This window comes from Corvus kubaryi, unplaced genomic scaffold (genome assembly GCF_017639235.1).
Source record: "Corvus kubaryi isolate FWS band 111438036 unplaced genomic scaffold, C.kubaryi_AGA036_p1.0 split2-37374, whole genome shotgun sequence".
NCBI lineage: Eukaryota > Metazoa > Chordata > Aves > Passeriformes > Corvidae > Corvus > Corvus kubaryi.
In genome coordinates, this window is record NW_024582082.1 from 169,918 (window position 1) to 187,574 (window position 17,657).

The 17,657-nt window shown below is 42.1% G+C and overlaps 1 protein-coding gene across 9 annotated transcripts in view; it reads left to right on the top strand.

The window, feature by feature from the left end:
* Positions 1–17,657, top strand: part of LOC121658109 (transcription factor COE1) — a 270,763-nt gene that overhangs the window by 157,299 nt on the left and 95,807 nt on the right. For all 9 annotated transcript variants that reach the window (XM_042014571.1, XM_042014572.1, XM_042014573.1 and 6 more), the window contains exon 7: positions 13,711–13,792. In XM_042014571.1, the coding sequence (XP_041870505.1) occupies positions 13,711–13,792 (82 nt within the window). The remainder of the gene's footprint in view (positions 1–13,710; positions 13,793–17,657) is intronic.

Here is a 17,657-nt window from a genome sequence, read left to right on the forward strand (position 1 = left end):
TACTCTGTTACTTTAAGTTATGCTTTATTCATATTGTTTAAAAAAAAATCAGTTTTGCTCAAGAAGTAGTAAAGAAAGTATTGGTGCCGTGCCAGTCGTCTGCAGTTTAGCATCACATTCTGCAATACAACTCTGTGGTGTTTCATTTCTGTTTCAAGCTGTGGTTGGCTGTGGAAGCACTAAGAATGGAGATATTACAGGTGTTCAGACTAACTGTAAATCAAACCCAAGATTTGGCCCCACCTATATGTTGTGTTGTTATAAACAATAGTATCTATAAACTTGGTTGGTTTAAAGTGGTGTGAGTGAAATTGTAACGTGATACACACAGGAGATGTGTTTTTGATAAGCTTGCTGAAGAGTTGTTTATACATCCCTATAACACTGTGTGGTAACTTGTGTTCATCCCTGTATGTGTCTGACTAGTTACAATGTGTGCTGATAAAATTCAATGACTGGACTGAAAAATATTTAATACATTAAAATGCATGAAATATACCTGTAACAGGTACCTAATTCTGTATATTCTATGCTATTCCCACACCCACTGTGGGTGTGCACACACGTGCCCATGTGTAGCTGTGGTCCCCAGGGTACAGTTTATAGTTTGGAGAGAAATCATCCTCCATCATTCGTCACTGCTGAGCTGCAGCAGAGCAGGCCAGCACATCATTTGTTAACAGCGACAAAGCCGTGCTCATAAACGCCGACATGTTACATTAATTTATAGGCACTGAGTGACTTATTAAATGTGACGTGTGAAATATAACAGGGCCCAGTATGGATGATTAGGTTTTGGGCTTTGAATTGTTGACAAGGCAGGGGTAATGAATTGCGGGACACAAGCTAGTGTGTTTCCCCCTCATTAGTCAGTATTAGCTGCATTAATAGTAATAATTGGATATATTCATCATTTAAAATGTTTTAATAAATGTTTGGACAGCACCTGATCTAGGCTGTCAAATATTAGACTGGAAGGTTTGTGATGAGAAAAAAAATTATGCCATTCCTTCTGCAGAGATTTATATAGCCTAAGGGGTGCCATTTGCCAACGTCCTTTAAGAGGTAATGGGTGGGAGAGAGTTTGGGAACAGACAGTGCAACAAGAGAGAAACCAGCCTCTCTTGCATTTCAGGAAGACATTTTCAGTTTATTCTAAAGACTCCTTGGTCGAAGCTCGGGTCTCCAAGATGAGGTCTGAACTGGTTATTTCTGGTCAGATGCCAGCCTCAGATTAGAACTTCACAAAAGGTGTCCGTGTTCCCATCTGAGTTTGTTTCACTCCTTCATGACTGCAGACTGAATGTTGCTCAGGGCTCAGGAACTTTCCAATTTGGGGTTTTGGCCTGGAGTTGCCATTACCTTGAGCTATTAACATGTTTAAAATTCCAGAAAATTTTCTGCCTGGACACCTTGAAAGCATAATTCTCTGTGGGATGAAGGCAGGGCATTAATGTGGGTGTTCTGCCAGCTCTGCTTCCATTCTTGGTTTCTTTATCTCAAATGCGTTATTGTCTACAATTTGATACAAAAATTCATCTGATAAAAGAAAAAGAATACCCTTTTTTTTCCTTAATTATTTTGTGATCTTTAGAAGTGGAATTTTAAAAATAAACTAAAACTCTTACCAAGGAATACAGACTGTATCTGTCTCTTGCTTTAAAAGTGACATGTAGGTGAACATTAGAACGTGCCATCTAAATGACTGGATGGAGGTCAAGAAGACCATGTCCAGTTGCAAAAAATAATTTAAAAAAAAAAAGTCTCAATTTAAAACTTGAGATATCACTTTTCTGGAACCCGTTATGTAATGAAACCCATTTTTTAAAAGCAACCTTCAGGATATACAAAAGCAACAGCGCATGGAGTTAATGGCACTGCATCACTAGACTGACAATTTTTTATTTTCAAAGAAGAGTCCTCTAAGGAAAAGCCTCACTAGTGTGGGAAGCAGCGTTTGGTGGCTCAGTGGGAGGTGTGCTTCCCTTTCAGATGCTGCTGAAGAGGTGTCACACTGGGGTGTGCCACGTTGCTGCCTTTCAGGAGAGACACAAAGTCAGGTGTCTGACCACCTGTAGTCATAACAAGTCCCAAGACGCTTTCTGCAAGGATGAAAGTGCTCTCCTCAGTGTCCTTGCTAGTTCCAGGTAGCTGCTTCTACTGAGCGTTGGGAATCTTTAAGATGAAGGGATCTTCATGCTCTCTTAAACACAGTGAGCCAAACCTGCCTCTTTAGATCCATGAACTTTGCGTGAAAAGTTGGTGGCAGCCTCAGAAGGTGCCAAGGGTAAAGCTGGCTGTAGTCAGGCAGTGCTGCAGCTCCAGGGTGGCAGAAAGGTTTCACTGCAGGGGCGGGAGCAGTGCAGCCACTTTGTGCTTGTTGCAGTTGTTCTGCACAGTGAAAGAAGCCTTTGCAAGTAGAAACTTGGTCATTCCGTTGTAATCAGAATGATCCCTACTTCCCAACTTGGAGTAATATTATTTCATTGAATAGAATCAGTCACATGCAATTTATATGTGATAGTGTACATTTAACTGTAGTTTGAATCGAGCCCTGAGCATTATATTGTCAGGGTTTTCTGTTGGTGGTTATTGTTGACAAGTTGATGTAAGGGTATTTTAGCGTGTTGTCTAACACGTGTCTGCTGATAAGTTTGTCATTGGCACTGCACAGAACTCCTTCAAAGTGGCTCTTAATTTTTATTTGGAGATAAGTGGAGATGTAAAACTTAGAATCATAGAACCATTAAAGTCGGAAAAGACATCTAAGATCATCAAGTCCAACCTTTGACTGAACACCACCATGTCAGCTAAACCACTCAATGCCACATCCAGTCATTCCTTGGACACCTCCAGGGATGGGACCTCCACCACATCCCTGGGCAGCTCTTTCCAAATCTTTGCCACCCTTGCAGTGAAGAAATTCTTCCTGATGTCCAGCACAATTGCTCTCAAAAGAAGTACGATAGAACATAAAATAGAGTTAAAAAGTTGTTAAGAGTTGTTCAGCTGCAAGTACTTCCTAGTCCATTGAATTGTAACTTCCATTGGTGAGATGTAGATGAACAACAACTTTTACCTTTCTGCCCTGGCTGCTTGGCAAGGTTTCTTAACTGTGCACTGGGAAGCTTCTCTCCATCACTGGTGCTGGCCTCTGCAGTGACACAGAAAAGTCATAATTCTGAAGTACTCGTATAGTACTTTGTAGACCCTCATGCTCTGTGTTTTGTGGGTGTAAATCCTACTGATCACAGGTATCACCTCTGCTTTCACAAAGAGGGGCATCTGGGTGACACAGCCAGACATCCAGAAATACAGGGAAGATCCCAAGTCTTGTGTGTGTTTTCACACCCATGGAAGTTGTCTGTAGCTGTTCCCTGCTCCCCTCTGTCAGGTATTTAATGCTGTGCCTCTGCCCTTACAATGCTTTTGGTCTGCTGAACTCTCTCAAAAGATGCTGTTTTTTGTAGTTCCAACCAACAAAGTACACAGTGCCATGAGCATGATTTATTTTATAAATGTCTTATAAATGCTCATGCTTATAAAGACTCATGTCTTTGCCTTGCTCCAGTTCTAAGTTGTCACCAGCATCCTGATCTGAATTCCACTTCAGTTTTGGGATTTTGTCTTTCGGCTTGGGTACACTTACTGGGTGGTGGGCTTCAAGGGCAGGAGAAAATATTCTTGTTAGCTGGATCACCTTTCCCAACTGGTGCAAGAGATAACTTTGCAGCTACAGCCTACAATGCTTTTCCCACATCTCTCTGACACAGAAGAGGACATCAGCAAACGTTTTTTTCCTACGTATTCAAGGCTCATTGCTTTAAGAAGAGATCTGAAGCACTTAATCCAAAACTTGTAATATAAGCAGATATGATTGGATTCTACATGTCTCCTGCAGAGGTTAATTAAGCTCTTTCAATGTCATGTTAAAGGTAGCAGACATATGCAATATTTATTGATGACATCTCCAGAATTACATATAGGGTGATCCTCTTCGCCAGCACATCAGAAACTCTTTTGCCCTTCCTCTTTCAGTCTTTCCCCTCTTGTGGTAAATCCCAATGAATTTTACAGTGTCTAGGTTGCTTGCCCACACACACACACACAAATCTGCAGCGTTTTATACTTAGAGTCAGTTCCTGATCCCCTTCAAGTACCCCTGGCATATTTTCTCTTGTTGAACCACTGCACGCACAGCTCAAAGCGCCTCCGCCTTTCCACAGAACAGCCTCTTGTTTCCTTCCAGCTCCCAAAATAGCCACTACACTCTGGATCCTGTGCTCACTGCCAGAGCTCCCTGCTGCAAAGGAAACGAGGGCTTTATTCTCTTAAATCTCATCAAACAATGGGAACCCCTGGATGGAATGTCCAGCTTGTGGGCAGGAGCTGAAGGCAGCACTTGACTTTTTTCCACAACATTTTTGCATTTGATCTTGTCTTGTGTAAATACAAATGTACATTTGCATATATATTTTTTTTTCTGGACAGCTAATTCTAGACTCACCCCTGCTAGTTTATTGAAAAGATTCCTTTTAGTAGTTGTTTTTTTTTCTTTATTTAAGAGAACCATAAAAGTGTAAAATCACATCTCCCAGCAGCATCTCTGTCCGATTGTCCTTTGTCAGTGACTGACTGGGTTCTCAGATCAGTTTAGTTTTTAATTTATTAAAAGTTAGCTTTTAATAACTTAAAATTATTAAGTTATTGTGATTTTCTTTCCTCCCCCACTTAAGGTCCTTCGCTGCTGCTACTTTACTTGAAACAAACATTTAATTTGTTATTTGAAGCATAAGTTGTCTTAGGAGGGGATGCAATCAATCCCTCTCCACATTACACTTCCCAAATACTTCTCTGTAGTTACTGAGGTGGGTCGGGTGAGGTAAGTTCCACCCAGGACTGTGTGAACAGGAGATTTACAGGCATGTTTTTAAGTTGTCCATTGCTGTTGTGGTTCTCTGGAGGATTTAGTGATGCAGAAGCTGAGGCTGGGGTGTCATCCCAGCAGTAAATCCCACAGTCTTGCAAAGTAGATCTTGCTGGTAGTGAACTCGAGGCACTGGAGCAGCTGCAGCCAGGAACCCCTGAGTTTGTCTAGAGTCAGCATCTCATGGGCACACAGCACTGTGAGAAGTTTGTCTTGCATTTCTCTGGAAACTCCTTGGATGGTGTATTTTTAATGTTTTTGAGACGTGAATTTACTCAATAATCACTTTCTTCATCTCTTGTGTTCTTCTGGCTCTTTATTGTTATGGGTTATGTTACATTACCATGGGTTAATGTAAATAAGAGATCTAAAGGCATCTTGGTTGTTTCTCTCTTCAGGCCACCAATCCTACACATAAATCTGGTCAAAAATAATTTCCATGTCAGTCTAAGCAGACCACCTGCCCTTTCTTTTTTTTTTTTTTTTAACATAAAGCATCTTCCACTTTAAAAACGTCTTGAGAGCAAAGTGAAGCAGACTCTGAACCAGGTCTCAGGAGGTTTCACCATTGTAAGATCATGTCTACACCTTGTGTAAATGTTCGAGGATGCATCTGTTCAGATGGGGTTTGAGTAGCACTTCATCTTCTCCTTGTGCAGAAATTTTTCTCAGCACTTCAGAGGCTCAGACGTATCCTTTAAATGGTCTCAGCCTCTGGGTTTTGCAGATTTGGGTGATGGCACTGGTGTGTCAGTGTTATTTAGAGGTATTCTTGGGGTCAGGTTATTTGAGGAATTATTAATTATTGTATGTGCAGGCAGATTGCACACAGTTTTACATGCAGGTGATTTACATGCTCCTGGTCCAGGGAAAGGTGGGAAATGTGTTTCCCACACATGAAATACTTACCATGTGAATCTTTATAACTTTCTCAGTAAGCTGGTGAAAGAAATATGTCATCAGCACCCCCAGCTCAAGGTGACATGTTTTAGGGCCCTCTGTTTGGTGTGAGAAAAGCAGCTTCAGAGGGCTGGATTAGCCCTGCTCTCCAACATGCCCCGACTTTGATACCACTGCTGCTTTTTGGTGCCCATGCTAAAGTTACAGGAGTTTACCTTGAGGAAGCAGGGAACCAAATGCTGATATCATATTGCAATAACAGCACTGCTGTTATCTGTCAGCACTTACACTGAACAGAGGCTCTTTTAGCTAAAGTATGACTCTGGCAGGGCTGCTAATTCACTGGCATTGTGTGAACTATGACAGACCACAGGGCTGGTTTGTAGTTTTTTCCATTGACTGAAGTCTAATGTCTTCAGTAAAAATTAAAAATAGTTAACCCACTTTTATGGCCTAATATTTGAGGGGTGAAACGGGAGTGAATTGGGGAAAGACTGAAGGGAAAAGTGGTTAAACTGAACCAAATTAATTGAATTTTATTATTACTATTTTGCTATTTATAATGGTTGTCATCAACCAAAAATACCCTATGTGTCCTGTGTACACAGATGGCATAAACTCCTTCCAACTTTTTTTTTGTTTGTGATAGAAAGGCAGCTGGAGTTCACATGTAATAAAAATTTTAGATACTGGGGCTGGGCACAAGTCAGGAGATATAGGAAAATTCAGATTTTCACTACTTTAAGGAAAAAAAAATATTAAAAAGTCAAGCCTGGGGGCAAAATTAAATTACAGAAAACTGAGCATTCAAACCTGCCTCTGGACTATTCTTAATTCTGTTCTGTGATGTTGTTTTTCAGTGGTGTTATCTTCTTCTTTTCTTATTAAAAGTCTGGGAAAAGAAACCAAAACAGTCTCTCTGGGATTTTAACTCACTCATGGGAGAAAATGCCAAACGCACTTTCCCAAACTACTCTAAATTTCTGTGATGCATTATAACTCAGTATCAGGGAGCTAGAGAAATCCAGAAGATGCAAGATGAAAAATTGATATGCTGTGCTTCGCTGTGCAGAACACACAGACCTGAGGAAAAGTGACTGGGAGCACTTGCTGAAGCGAGCAATGAGTAATTTAAGGCTGGTTTGGGCAGTCCTGCCTTCTGATTTGGTGATTATGTGGGTGCCTCCTCAGCTATTTGCTGCTCTGAGCTGAATATTTACTGTGTTGATAACAGCAAACCCTGGTGGTGCTGGAGCTCCGGCAGCCACAGCAAGTTCACAAAAATAACTTTATTATTACTATTCTTATTATTATTATGTTTCTGTTATTATGGCACTGCCTGAAGAATTTTAGTCAACAGGCTCTGACTGCTAGAGGTTTATTCTCTGCATCACTTTGCTTTTCTTGGACCTTTCCTGCAGTTCAGGAGGAAGATATATATTTTCTAATAAAGTAAATAATTGTTCATGCTTTTAATTTTGGTATTTGTTTGTTTTGTAAACCAGTGAATTGCTTAGCATCCCATAAATGCAAAATGCATGTCTGATTTGGCTTCCATTTTCAATCAGTAAGAACATTGAATCCAGAGAGAACAGATTTAGGATTTTTTTTCTTTTCTTAATTAGGATGTTTGACAACTCAAGAGGTTATGTTTAGAAGAGAGTTAGATGGCTGTATCTGGTGCTTAATTTCTATTCTGCAGAATACATTTCCTGTTGTAAAAGTGCCACAAAAGGTAGCTACTGCTGTTTATTGACTAAAGAGCTGAGTAAAATCCAGCTGTGAACATGTGGGTAATAGGAGGTTTTCCCCATGCCTATATTTGATTTCCATGCTCAGCCTCATGTTGGTAAATATCAGTGTAAGTCTCAATTATTCTTTTGTGAATAAGGTACCTGACATGATCAGGGAGTTGTATGTGAAAAAGTCTGCAGGGAAAAAAAAACCCAACCAAAAAACAATCTTCAAGTAAAGTTTTAAAACGTTGGAAAATTCAAGAAATTGTTGTTCAGAATAAAAAAAGCTTTATTTTAGCTTAAGTTTTTCAAAGTTTGGAATTTTCCGTTTTAAAATACAAGTTTTGGTAGTCAACTTGAAAAGGGAAAACAATTCACTTTGTCCTTCTGAAGTTTCTACAGGGCCATTTCATAAATCATGGAATCACAGAATCATAGAAAGTTTTGGGTTGGAAGGGATCTTAAAGCTCAACTTATTCCACCCCCTGCTAAGGACAGGGACACCTTTCACTATCCCAGGTTGCTCCAAGCTTTGTTCACCTTGGCCTTGGACACTTCCAGGGATGGGGCAGCCACAGCTTCTCTGGGCACCCTGTGCCAGGGCCTCACCACCCTCACAGGGAACAATTTTTTTCTAGTATCTAATCTAAACCTACTTTCTCTACCTTTTGATTATTTACTTTTCCAAATGAAATTGCATTCCCTCTATATTTTTATTTTAGTGGCAAATTTCTAAGTAGATCTTCTTACCAGGAGTTGCAGGAGAAGTTAGAGATAGAGAAAGAGAGAAGTGTGTGAAAAGTGCCAAAAAAACCCTGCAGAAGCAAACAAAGCAGTGGCAGGGAATGCAATGATGTCTGGACTCACCCTTGTACTGCCTTTGGTACCTCTTGATATGCCAAGTTTTCACCAGAGCTAAAATACCCATCAGAGGTTGTTTGAGACAACTGTTTTTGTAGCATCACCAGGCTGACAGCAGAGCTGGGCCTGCGATGTGCTCAAGTATGTGAGTAGTACCTTTGTCTCCATCAGTACTGCTTGTGTATTTAAATTTATGCACATATTTAGTACTCTGCTGAATTGGTGTGCCGTACAGAATGGGCATGCAATCCTTTCATCTGATAGAAAGTTGCTAATTATTGCCCTGGCCCTTGTGTTTCGGTTTTACTAATTTTACAAACCCACGTATACTTACTGCTGTGTTTCATCCAGGAGTCTGAAGTTTCCCTTTTTCTATCAACTGTGTTTATACCACAGAAAAGGTGTGTTTTGTCAGGTTTTTTTGCCCTAGCCAGGTCTGAGCAGTATAACCAGCACTCACTCTCTGGATAGCCACTGGTCTGGCTGACCTTGGCACCATGACAGCTGTCATATTTTCACATGGAGGAACTGTTCTTGAACAACTTCTCCAATGTATCAGGAACAAACAAGCTTTTCTTCAGCATCGGGAATGCAGCAGGTCTTCTTTCCAACTATTTTTTTCTCCTTCCACAGACATATTTATTGTGGCAATGGCAAGAAAATCCTACTGCTAAGCCTTCGTGTTTGAGTTCCTTTAAATTTCCTTCAGGGGAGTGACAGAAGAGCCAACGTAGATCATTTCAGAGCTTGCTTTCTTTAATTTAACTCTTCAGCTATTTTTAATAAACATGAGTATTAATTTGTAGTGGCAAGAAAAGCAGGGAGGCAAAATCCTCTTACATCTTCATTACTCGGATTTCCATTTCTGCCATGTGTTTAATTTAAACCCCTGTGGTAGTGGCAAAGAGCAGGATGCTGCTGGGGAGGGTGTTGCACAAACCCAAAGGATTTGGTGTGTGATGGACATTAAGGCCAGCAGGGAGTGGCAGGGAGCATTTTAAACAAGTGAAGTGACCTCCAGGTGGTTGTGTGCTCACCAAATCCATCAGGGGAACAAGGGGAATTAGAGGATGGAAGGGGCAGGAGTGAGGACAGAGCTGGTTTCAGGTGTTGGAAGGAGCAGTAGGAACCAGGCCTGGAGTAGAGTTTCTCCCTAGCAGAGAGCAGAGGATAATGGTGAGAGCACAGTGCTACTGGTACCACCATCTTTTTGGAATTGCAGCAGTTTTGTTAAAAAAAAACCCCAACAACATCTCCAAAAAGGAATTTCTGTTGAATTGTGAGAAAAGAAGAGAACATTCCCAGAAGGGCCAATAACATATTTTTTTAGGGCTTTTTCCTGGCAGACAGAAATTCATGTTAGTTTGGGGCCTGATTCAGCCCAGGGGTTTGTATTTAAGCAGAGGGTGTATTTCTACACTGGACCTTGCAGTTACTCAGGGATTTGTAGTAGTACATGCATGGCATGGATTAACTGCTCAGCAACTTCACTCCTTCAGCAGTTTTTGCAGTCTGCTCTGAGCTGCATCTTAGGACACCTAAATATAATCTAAAATTAACTGGTTTTCCCTAAAACTTCCCTTCCTTACACTCCAACCATGTGTCTGTGGGATGACGGGTGACGCATGGAATTCTCTGGTTTAATACCAATGCGAGTCAGTAAATCCAAGTGCTTTGTAAAAAGTTTGTGTTTCTGGACCGGAGCTGACTCACATGGAGTGGGATTGTGTTTCTGTGCTCCACATGCACAAATGCTCTTCACACCAGGGATGGTAGTAGCCAGGAAGGGAGTCAGAAACTATGTTTTGGTTGATTCATGCAAAAAAACCCCCAAACCCTTCAATGGTAGCAATAAGTGTAATTGATGACTGAGTCCTGTGTGGCAGAAGAGTGGGTATTCAGCAGTCACATAAGTTTGGAGAGAGAGTTGAAGATTTTATTGATTTTATTGATTTTATTTATCCTGTGTTTTACACATTTTTTTTTCATCTTGGAAATGAATTTCAGACCCCAGTAATGAGTATTAATGCTATATATCCTCTGTGGCTAGCATTAATGGTACCCAGTCCTGCCAAATGTGAGGAAAGTTAGAACTGAAAAAGACCAACCCACTGTGAAGAAGTTCGATGTGAACAAATGGGGATGGAGGTTTATGCTTACAAAGAGCTCAGCTCTATTGGCACTTTTCCTGGACCAGTCCTGTCAATCCAAATCTGAAATATTTGCAGAGTGAAGTGTTGCTAATGAGGAACGCTGGCAGGACCAGGCTTGAGATGATGAAGGCACCTGAACAAGCAGTTTAAAGGAGGAACCAAGAGCCTGGGCTGAGCCCCATGAATCAAACTGCTCTGCTCTACCCCTGTTTTAATCTGCTCTCATCCTCCTTCCTGCCAAGGTGGGGGTTCTGTCAGCTGGGGTGTGTGGTGCCAGCCCAGGAGCCGCTCAGCTCTTGTCTGGATGAGTGTGGGAAGCTTCGTGTGGCCAGGGGGACTCCAGCCCTGGTGTGTTCCAAAACAAAGTGCAGCTCTATAGTTTGTTTTGTCTTTCAGTGGAATTAAAATACGGCGCTTGGCAGAATGTGTTCTGTAAACTGGTGACTTTTTTTGCTTAAAATGCAGTGAGGGAACTTGGCTGTGTAAGCTTTGCGTTCCTCTGAAAATGCTGTTATTTTTGCAAGTTAATTTTTTTCTGGAGTTGGTTTAATTCAAAGGAAGTTTTGTTTGCTTGCTTGCTTGCCTGAGGTGTTTTGGTAGGTTTAAACAGATGAGCTTCATTTCTTCTGCAGTTTATTTTGGTGAAACTTCTGTAGCCTTTGGGGGTTATAGCATAGTGCAAATGGAGTTAGACTGAAAAACTTTGACATTTTGCAGACCCCAAAAGCCAACTCTTGTATTTCAGAGTGATTGTTCAAGCCTTTGAGTTGACATGAGCTCAGGCTTTGTAAGGAGAGGGAAGGCTCAGTGTTTCTCCAGAGAACTTCACCAAGAGCTTTCCATCTTTTTGGGACACTCTTGAATCAGCCCACCACCCTCATCACCCATCGCTCGTGTGCTGTGTAAAGCCAAAATGGGAATTTTTGGCTGTCTTTAGCTATTCCATATCCCAGCTCCCCTCAGGGCCGGGGTGTTGCTCTGGGGCTGTGGCAGACTGGGTGGCCAGCTGCTGGACTCGGCCCTTGGCGAAGCCGCCAAAATCCCGCAGTAGGCCCCGGGCAGCGCCAGCTTCTCCCCAAAGAGTGAGTGGCTCTGAGAGGTTTTGCCACATAAGGGCTTGTTTGAGGCTGTAGGCACCAGCTGACAGGGATGTCTTTGCCTCCCAACAGATGGCCAGGCTTTTTATTTCAGCGAGCAATCTCGTCTGGAGGGGTGGTCTCTGAATCCTGCCAGCAATTCACGAGACAGGGCCAGCTTAGGGCAAGAGGGATCTGATGTCTGTGCCCTTCATAGCTCATGAGCTAAATGATGAGCTGTTGACAGGAAAGCCATCATCTGAAGTGTAAGATCCTGAACTCTCCCCACTTTTCGTTTTTCTTTGGCGGAATTAATGCCCTATTTGCTTGTCTCTCAAAATCCATTCTGGCACGAGTACAAACCCTTGCCTGGTGGCAAGCGGTTGTCTGGATCCGAGATGCCAAGATTTGTGCTGACAGCTCCTTCTACACAATCTGAGTCAGGCTGTCACAGCTGGCCATTAGCGGCTTAAAAAGACACGCACGTACAACAAATAGCAGCACCTTTCCATTATTGAATATCAGAACCTGCTTGATTGAGAAATGCAATGACTTGCACTGCTCTTTACTTTAAATGAACACTGTCTCCAAACCCCTGTTCTCCTGCAGTGGCTGTTTATTTTATGTTGATAGCTTGTTCTTATTTAGGAGCTCAGGTCTAGAGGAGACTTCTTGGGCAAGGAGATCTAGTCCTGGATAATCCCAAGCATCACATTTAATAATCCTCTTCATTACACTGCATTTCTTTAATGAAAACAGTCCCTCATAGTTTCAATTTGTCGTTGCAGCCATTTGCCTTGTATGATTTTCTTGATGTGGAGGAACAAGCAGCAAAACTTGCCTTGTTGAGGGGCAGCACCACAACTAGAGCAGGGTAAAGAATGCTGCTCATCAAAAAGGGATTTTCTGAAGCTGTTTACCCTGCAGTGTTGCCTTTCCTGGTGACAGTCTGTGCAAATTCTGCTGACCTAGTGTTCAGTTTGGGTGCTAAAAGAGGGCTGCTTGCAAAAGTTACCATTCCGATTTAAAGTAAAACAGGATCAGACTGTTCCCCACCCCACTCCTGTATATGGGAACAGGGCAGAGGAACTGCTTAGTCACTGATGGCTATTGCATATGTAATGATGCCTTGTCTGGTTACACTGGGCTTTAAACTTGCTGTAGGATTAAACTTTGCACGGCTGAGCTTTAGTAGACCTTAGTCTGTAGTTTATTTTGTACAAAAGGCTGATAAACTTTGGCTTTCAGGGAGGAAGCCTGGAATCTGAGACCCACTATTATTCACTGACTTGTCTTTATGAGTTTACAGTCCACTGATGCATAACACTGAAGGAAATATTTTCAGTGAAATGTTTGCTTTTTTCTTTGGCTTTATAAAAGGCAATGTCTTTTCTTAGAGATATATGTCAGGGTCATATAGCTACTTCAGTGACCTGTGCATGGTCAGGAAATAGGCTGCATCAAAAATATTTCATTTTTCCATGAAGTCATTCTTTTGACCAAGACTTCCCCCCTTCTTCTTTCAGGGATCTGGGCTCCACTAACCACTGTTTGAGCATCAATTTTATACACAAACTGGATTTATTCCTGTGAGGGAGATTTCAACTCTATGGAACGTTTTCAGTATTTTTGTATTAAATCAAAACTCGTGGGTGACAGAGAACTTGTAAAAAAAACCCATTTATGCACAAGGGAATTTTCACATCTGGCATTTTTCTGTCCCTTTTTTGCTGTGCTGAAAGACGTGTCTCTTCCTCATTGCTCTGGTTGGCGCAGCAAGCCTGGCGTGACAGAGGGACTAATCCTGCAAACTTTAATGGCTCTGACACAACAGATCTATGAAATCAGTGTTTGAAGTTTCAGGGTGTGCTTGCCTGTTTTGCTAGATTGGGCCTATGCAAGCTCCGCTCTCTCTTTGGATGGGGAGGGGGGTGATTTGTCTGAGTTGGGAATACTGATGTAAATAAGTCTATGTTGGACCAAATGTGCAGATGTCGTATTTATACATACTACACCCTATTTATAAGACATTAATATCTGTTTCTCTTTCTCCACAGGTTCTTCTTGAAATTTTTCCTCAAATGTAACCAAAATTGCCTAAAAAATGCAGGAAACCCTCGAGACATGCGTCGATTCCAGGTCAGTCGGACACGCTTCCTCCTTTAAAAATCAGCAGCTGTTAGGGACAGAAGTACTTTGACCCAAACTAACCTAGTAATTCACTGGGAGATGCTAAAAACATGAGGTCACAAAATATTGCCTGAGGACTTCTTGTCACAGCAGAATTGGCAGGAAGTAGTTGGATTTTCTTGCTCTGGAAGAGAGCACTCTTGAAGACAATGTCATCTCCACCGGAAGGAAAAGCATGAAAAGGAAAAATCAGAATGAGCTCACTGTTGTTTTCAGTTATGGGGCTCCCCTGCTCTGAGATAATCCTCTCTGCGTGGGGAACTGTTCCTTTTCATGCAGACACAGAGTGAGCACCTTGTTTATTGGCTGGGGCACAGGAAGGTGTAAGAGCAGTTAATAAAATCAGACTCGTGGCTACAGTTGTTACTCCTGAGCAGTGGTAAAGACTCATAAATGTGCATTGATGGGGTGAAGATACCATTGGGTGTATTTGTCTTGGGATGTTTTGGGCTGGTATTTCCCCAGTGTTGTAGCTTGTGGTATTGAGGCTTGGGAGCTGAAATATCAACACAGCTTCAGATGGCCAAGGACATTGTTTTTATGCTCCACCTATGTCATGACTCGTTTTGGGATGAAGAACATCACTGTCCCTTGGGAAGGTGGTCTGTATGTGCACTTCCCCAGTGCTGGCAGCAGAGTGAATTGGTGGCAATGCTGAGAAGTAGTTGCTCCAACCCTGTTATTGAAGACATGGTCCTTTGACTGTGGCAATAATGCTTTACCTGAGAATGTGCTGAATAAAAATATGGGGTAGAGAGTCAAAGGACCTTCTCTTTTGGTGGGAGGGGTGAACATAGCCCAGGGAGGAGACATGAAGAATCTGTCAGTGGGGCTTTGCCTCAGGGTTCTGAGGAAGAAACAAGAGATTTGCCCCATAGACCACATGAGTCTCTGGAGAAAGATACCTCTAAAATATATCTGCTTTCTGTAGTTACTCATGATCTTGTTTGCTTCTTTTCCAGCATTGTTGCACTTCAATAAAAGTGTTGAATGGTATCTAAGTGACAACATTATTTATATGTAGAATGCCTTTGGTTGAACTGCTTAATTGCAGCAATGCTGGAAGGCAGAAGGGTGCTATTTGCCTCTGAGCAGAGAAGTGCAGAAGTGAGGAGATGTGGCCACAGGGATTAAGTTAATCAGTGTAAAAGCTAGCATTAGCAAGGCAGAGCCCTTGGCTTCTCACCCCACACTTCTCCCTCTGTCACGTTTCTCCTGTGATTGGAGAGGGCATTATCACGGAAAGAGAAGGTGGGAAAAGGACTCTCACCAGCATGGGGATTTAGTCTGAGCAGTCACCCCTGGGGCCTGTCAGAGCTTGCTTCACAACATGTTCACTCTGCTGGGGCTGTGCTCGCCCAGGCTCGAGGCTGATTTTCATATGGAAATGCCTGTGCATGTTCCCTCAGAACAGCAATCAGGAGCTGTGTCGGCGGGGAGGTAGGACATAGGAAAGGTTGTTGATCTCTTGACTTGTAAAGACATTCTGTCATACAAACCCAGCTTCACAGCAGTTGAGCTTTCCATGTGTAAACAGAGACTGCTTAATTACACAGGTCATGTCAATTAGCGTGACCTCAGCATTTTCAAGAAATTAATCACTTTCAGCCGAGCGAACCACTCCTACTCTCATACAGGGTAGCATTGAAGCTCGCAGCGTTCTCTTCAGTGCCCAGGCTTATTGTTTTACAATAGCTGCTTTTGTTTCTTCCCTTTTCTTTTTTAAAATTTTGAACTTGTTGGTCTTTTAGCAATAGACTTCTTAAAATAAAACAGCTGGGCTCTACAGAGTCCAAGCTTCATTTATCATTTCTTAGGGTGAAAAGGACCAAGTGTACATGTAGTATCTCAATGATATGGTGCTCCTGGGTGTTTGAGGCAGTGTTGTGTAGGAACCAAGTGAAATCTATGCCCCTGTGTTTGCTATCAGCTGCCTTTGAATTGTTGCCAGTGACTTAAAAGGTCTCCAGTGGTGATGTCAAAATTCCGGTTAAAAACCATAAGAATAAGGTATTTCCAGATACTTTTAAATGGTACCATACTCAGTTTACACATACACAGATGGAGACATTCCCTTCCTTCATTCCCCTACTTGTGCTGGACTTTGAAGCTGCCAAAAGATATGTCCAACTTTTGGTCTGTCATTCATCAGTCCCTAAAAGTTGCTGGAAGTTCTTAGGACACAGATTGTGGTTTTGATGGGAGAATCAGTGAAGGGTCAAGGACACGAGTCTTGCACTATCTAAGGACCAGCCCTGTGGAAAATCTCCTTTCTTAGTAGATTTTAGAGTTGGTGTGGGGTTTTTTTTCCTACAACAGGGAATTGTCTGATTATTGTCTGTTACAAGAGCTCTTAAGAAAGTACAGGGAGGAGGCAGCGTGTGTGTTGATTCCGGCGACCTGTGTGTGAAACTTCATTCAGGCTCACAATCAAAAATTAATTAAGAAGTTTTATCCTGAACTTTGCTTGCCAATGTAGGAGTGTGATAAGTCTAATATAAAAGCTGTTGTGGGCCTGGAAGGAAATAAATTTCTCTGCATGTCTGAGATGTCCAGGCATGTGACAACTGGAGCAGTGTGGAGTGCCAGCAGAGCGTGTGTGCTGGAGCAGTGCTGGCCCTAGCTGTGTTGGTTGTGTCTCTATTAGCACAAGGGGACAGTCAGGGAGGAGAAGTCAAGTACTACACAGCACTTCAGCTGTGCTTCACACTCCTTGCTTGTCCTTGAGAAAATCATTTCATCTCCATGTTTCATCAGCCCAATTACACAAAGCATTAGTGCTGTTGTGTATTATCACCTTTGCCCAACGTTGCCTTTTTATTCCAGAAACCCCACAGAGCAGATGCTCAGTCTGGTTTTGAATTCTTCATCACAGCAAGTCATCATTCTTGATGGGATGGGCTGTAGTGCCCCAATTAGTGGTAATAATAATAATAATAATACTACTCTGAGTAGATGGTGTCATGAGTGAACTCTCCCCTGATTTGATCTTTCAGAACTAAAAACTCATTCATACAACCTAAACAGTTTTGTATGTTATTGTAATTAATGAAACCCAGGTGCCCTAGCTATCTTGTTGTTCTTGTTTTAGCACAACTGCTTGTAAACTGACACATGTCAAGTTTTAATTTAGAGGAAACTTTTCAGGCTGTGTCACTGAATAAAACCCCAAACATTCACTTATTATGAAAACCTTGAAAGTCACTTAGAGATTGCCATGCTGTTTGATTCTGTTACCACAGCCTCTCCTACAGCAGAGGCTGCTCATTTGCCTCCATGGGATGCTGCCACTCATGTTTGAATTGAAGCCACTTGTGTCTTATTGCAAATTTGCATAAGAGACAGAGATGATGCTTCATGAATCCCAGATAATGGAATTTGGACATGCAAGGCTCCATCCCCAGAGAAGGGAAAGGCAAAAAAAAAAAAAGACTGAAAAATAGCAGTGAGAGCTGTGGCCCAATTCAACAAGGTAATTAAGTGCCCGGCCTGTCCTTGAGCACGTGAGAAAAATGACTGAATGTATTGTACTTACGTGCTCTTAGTTAGGCACCTTTTGAAGTGTCTTGTTAAATGGAGAGCGATTTTTAGTTACTAGAATAAAGAAGTCAACACATGGTAGGAAGAGGTCACCAAGTGGTGATGAAAATAAAGATGTGCTTGAGCCATTTATAGCTTTCAGGAGAGTGGCAAGCACTGGAGTTACATATTTAACACTTAGGACACACTTCAAACCTGGAAATCATCCTACCCAGATTTTCTCTGCCTTTGCCACTGGGTGTTGGGGACATTGCAAAAATATCAGATCTCTCAC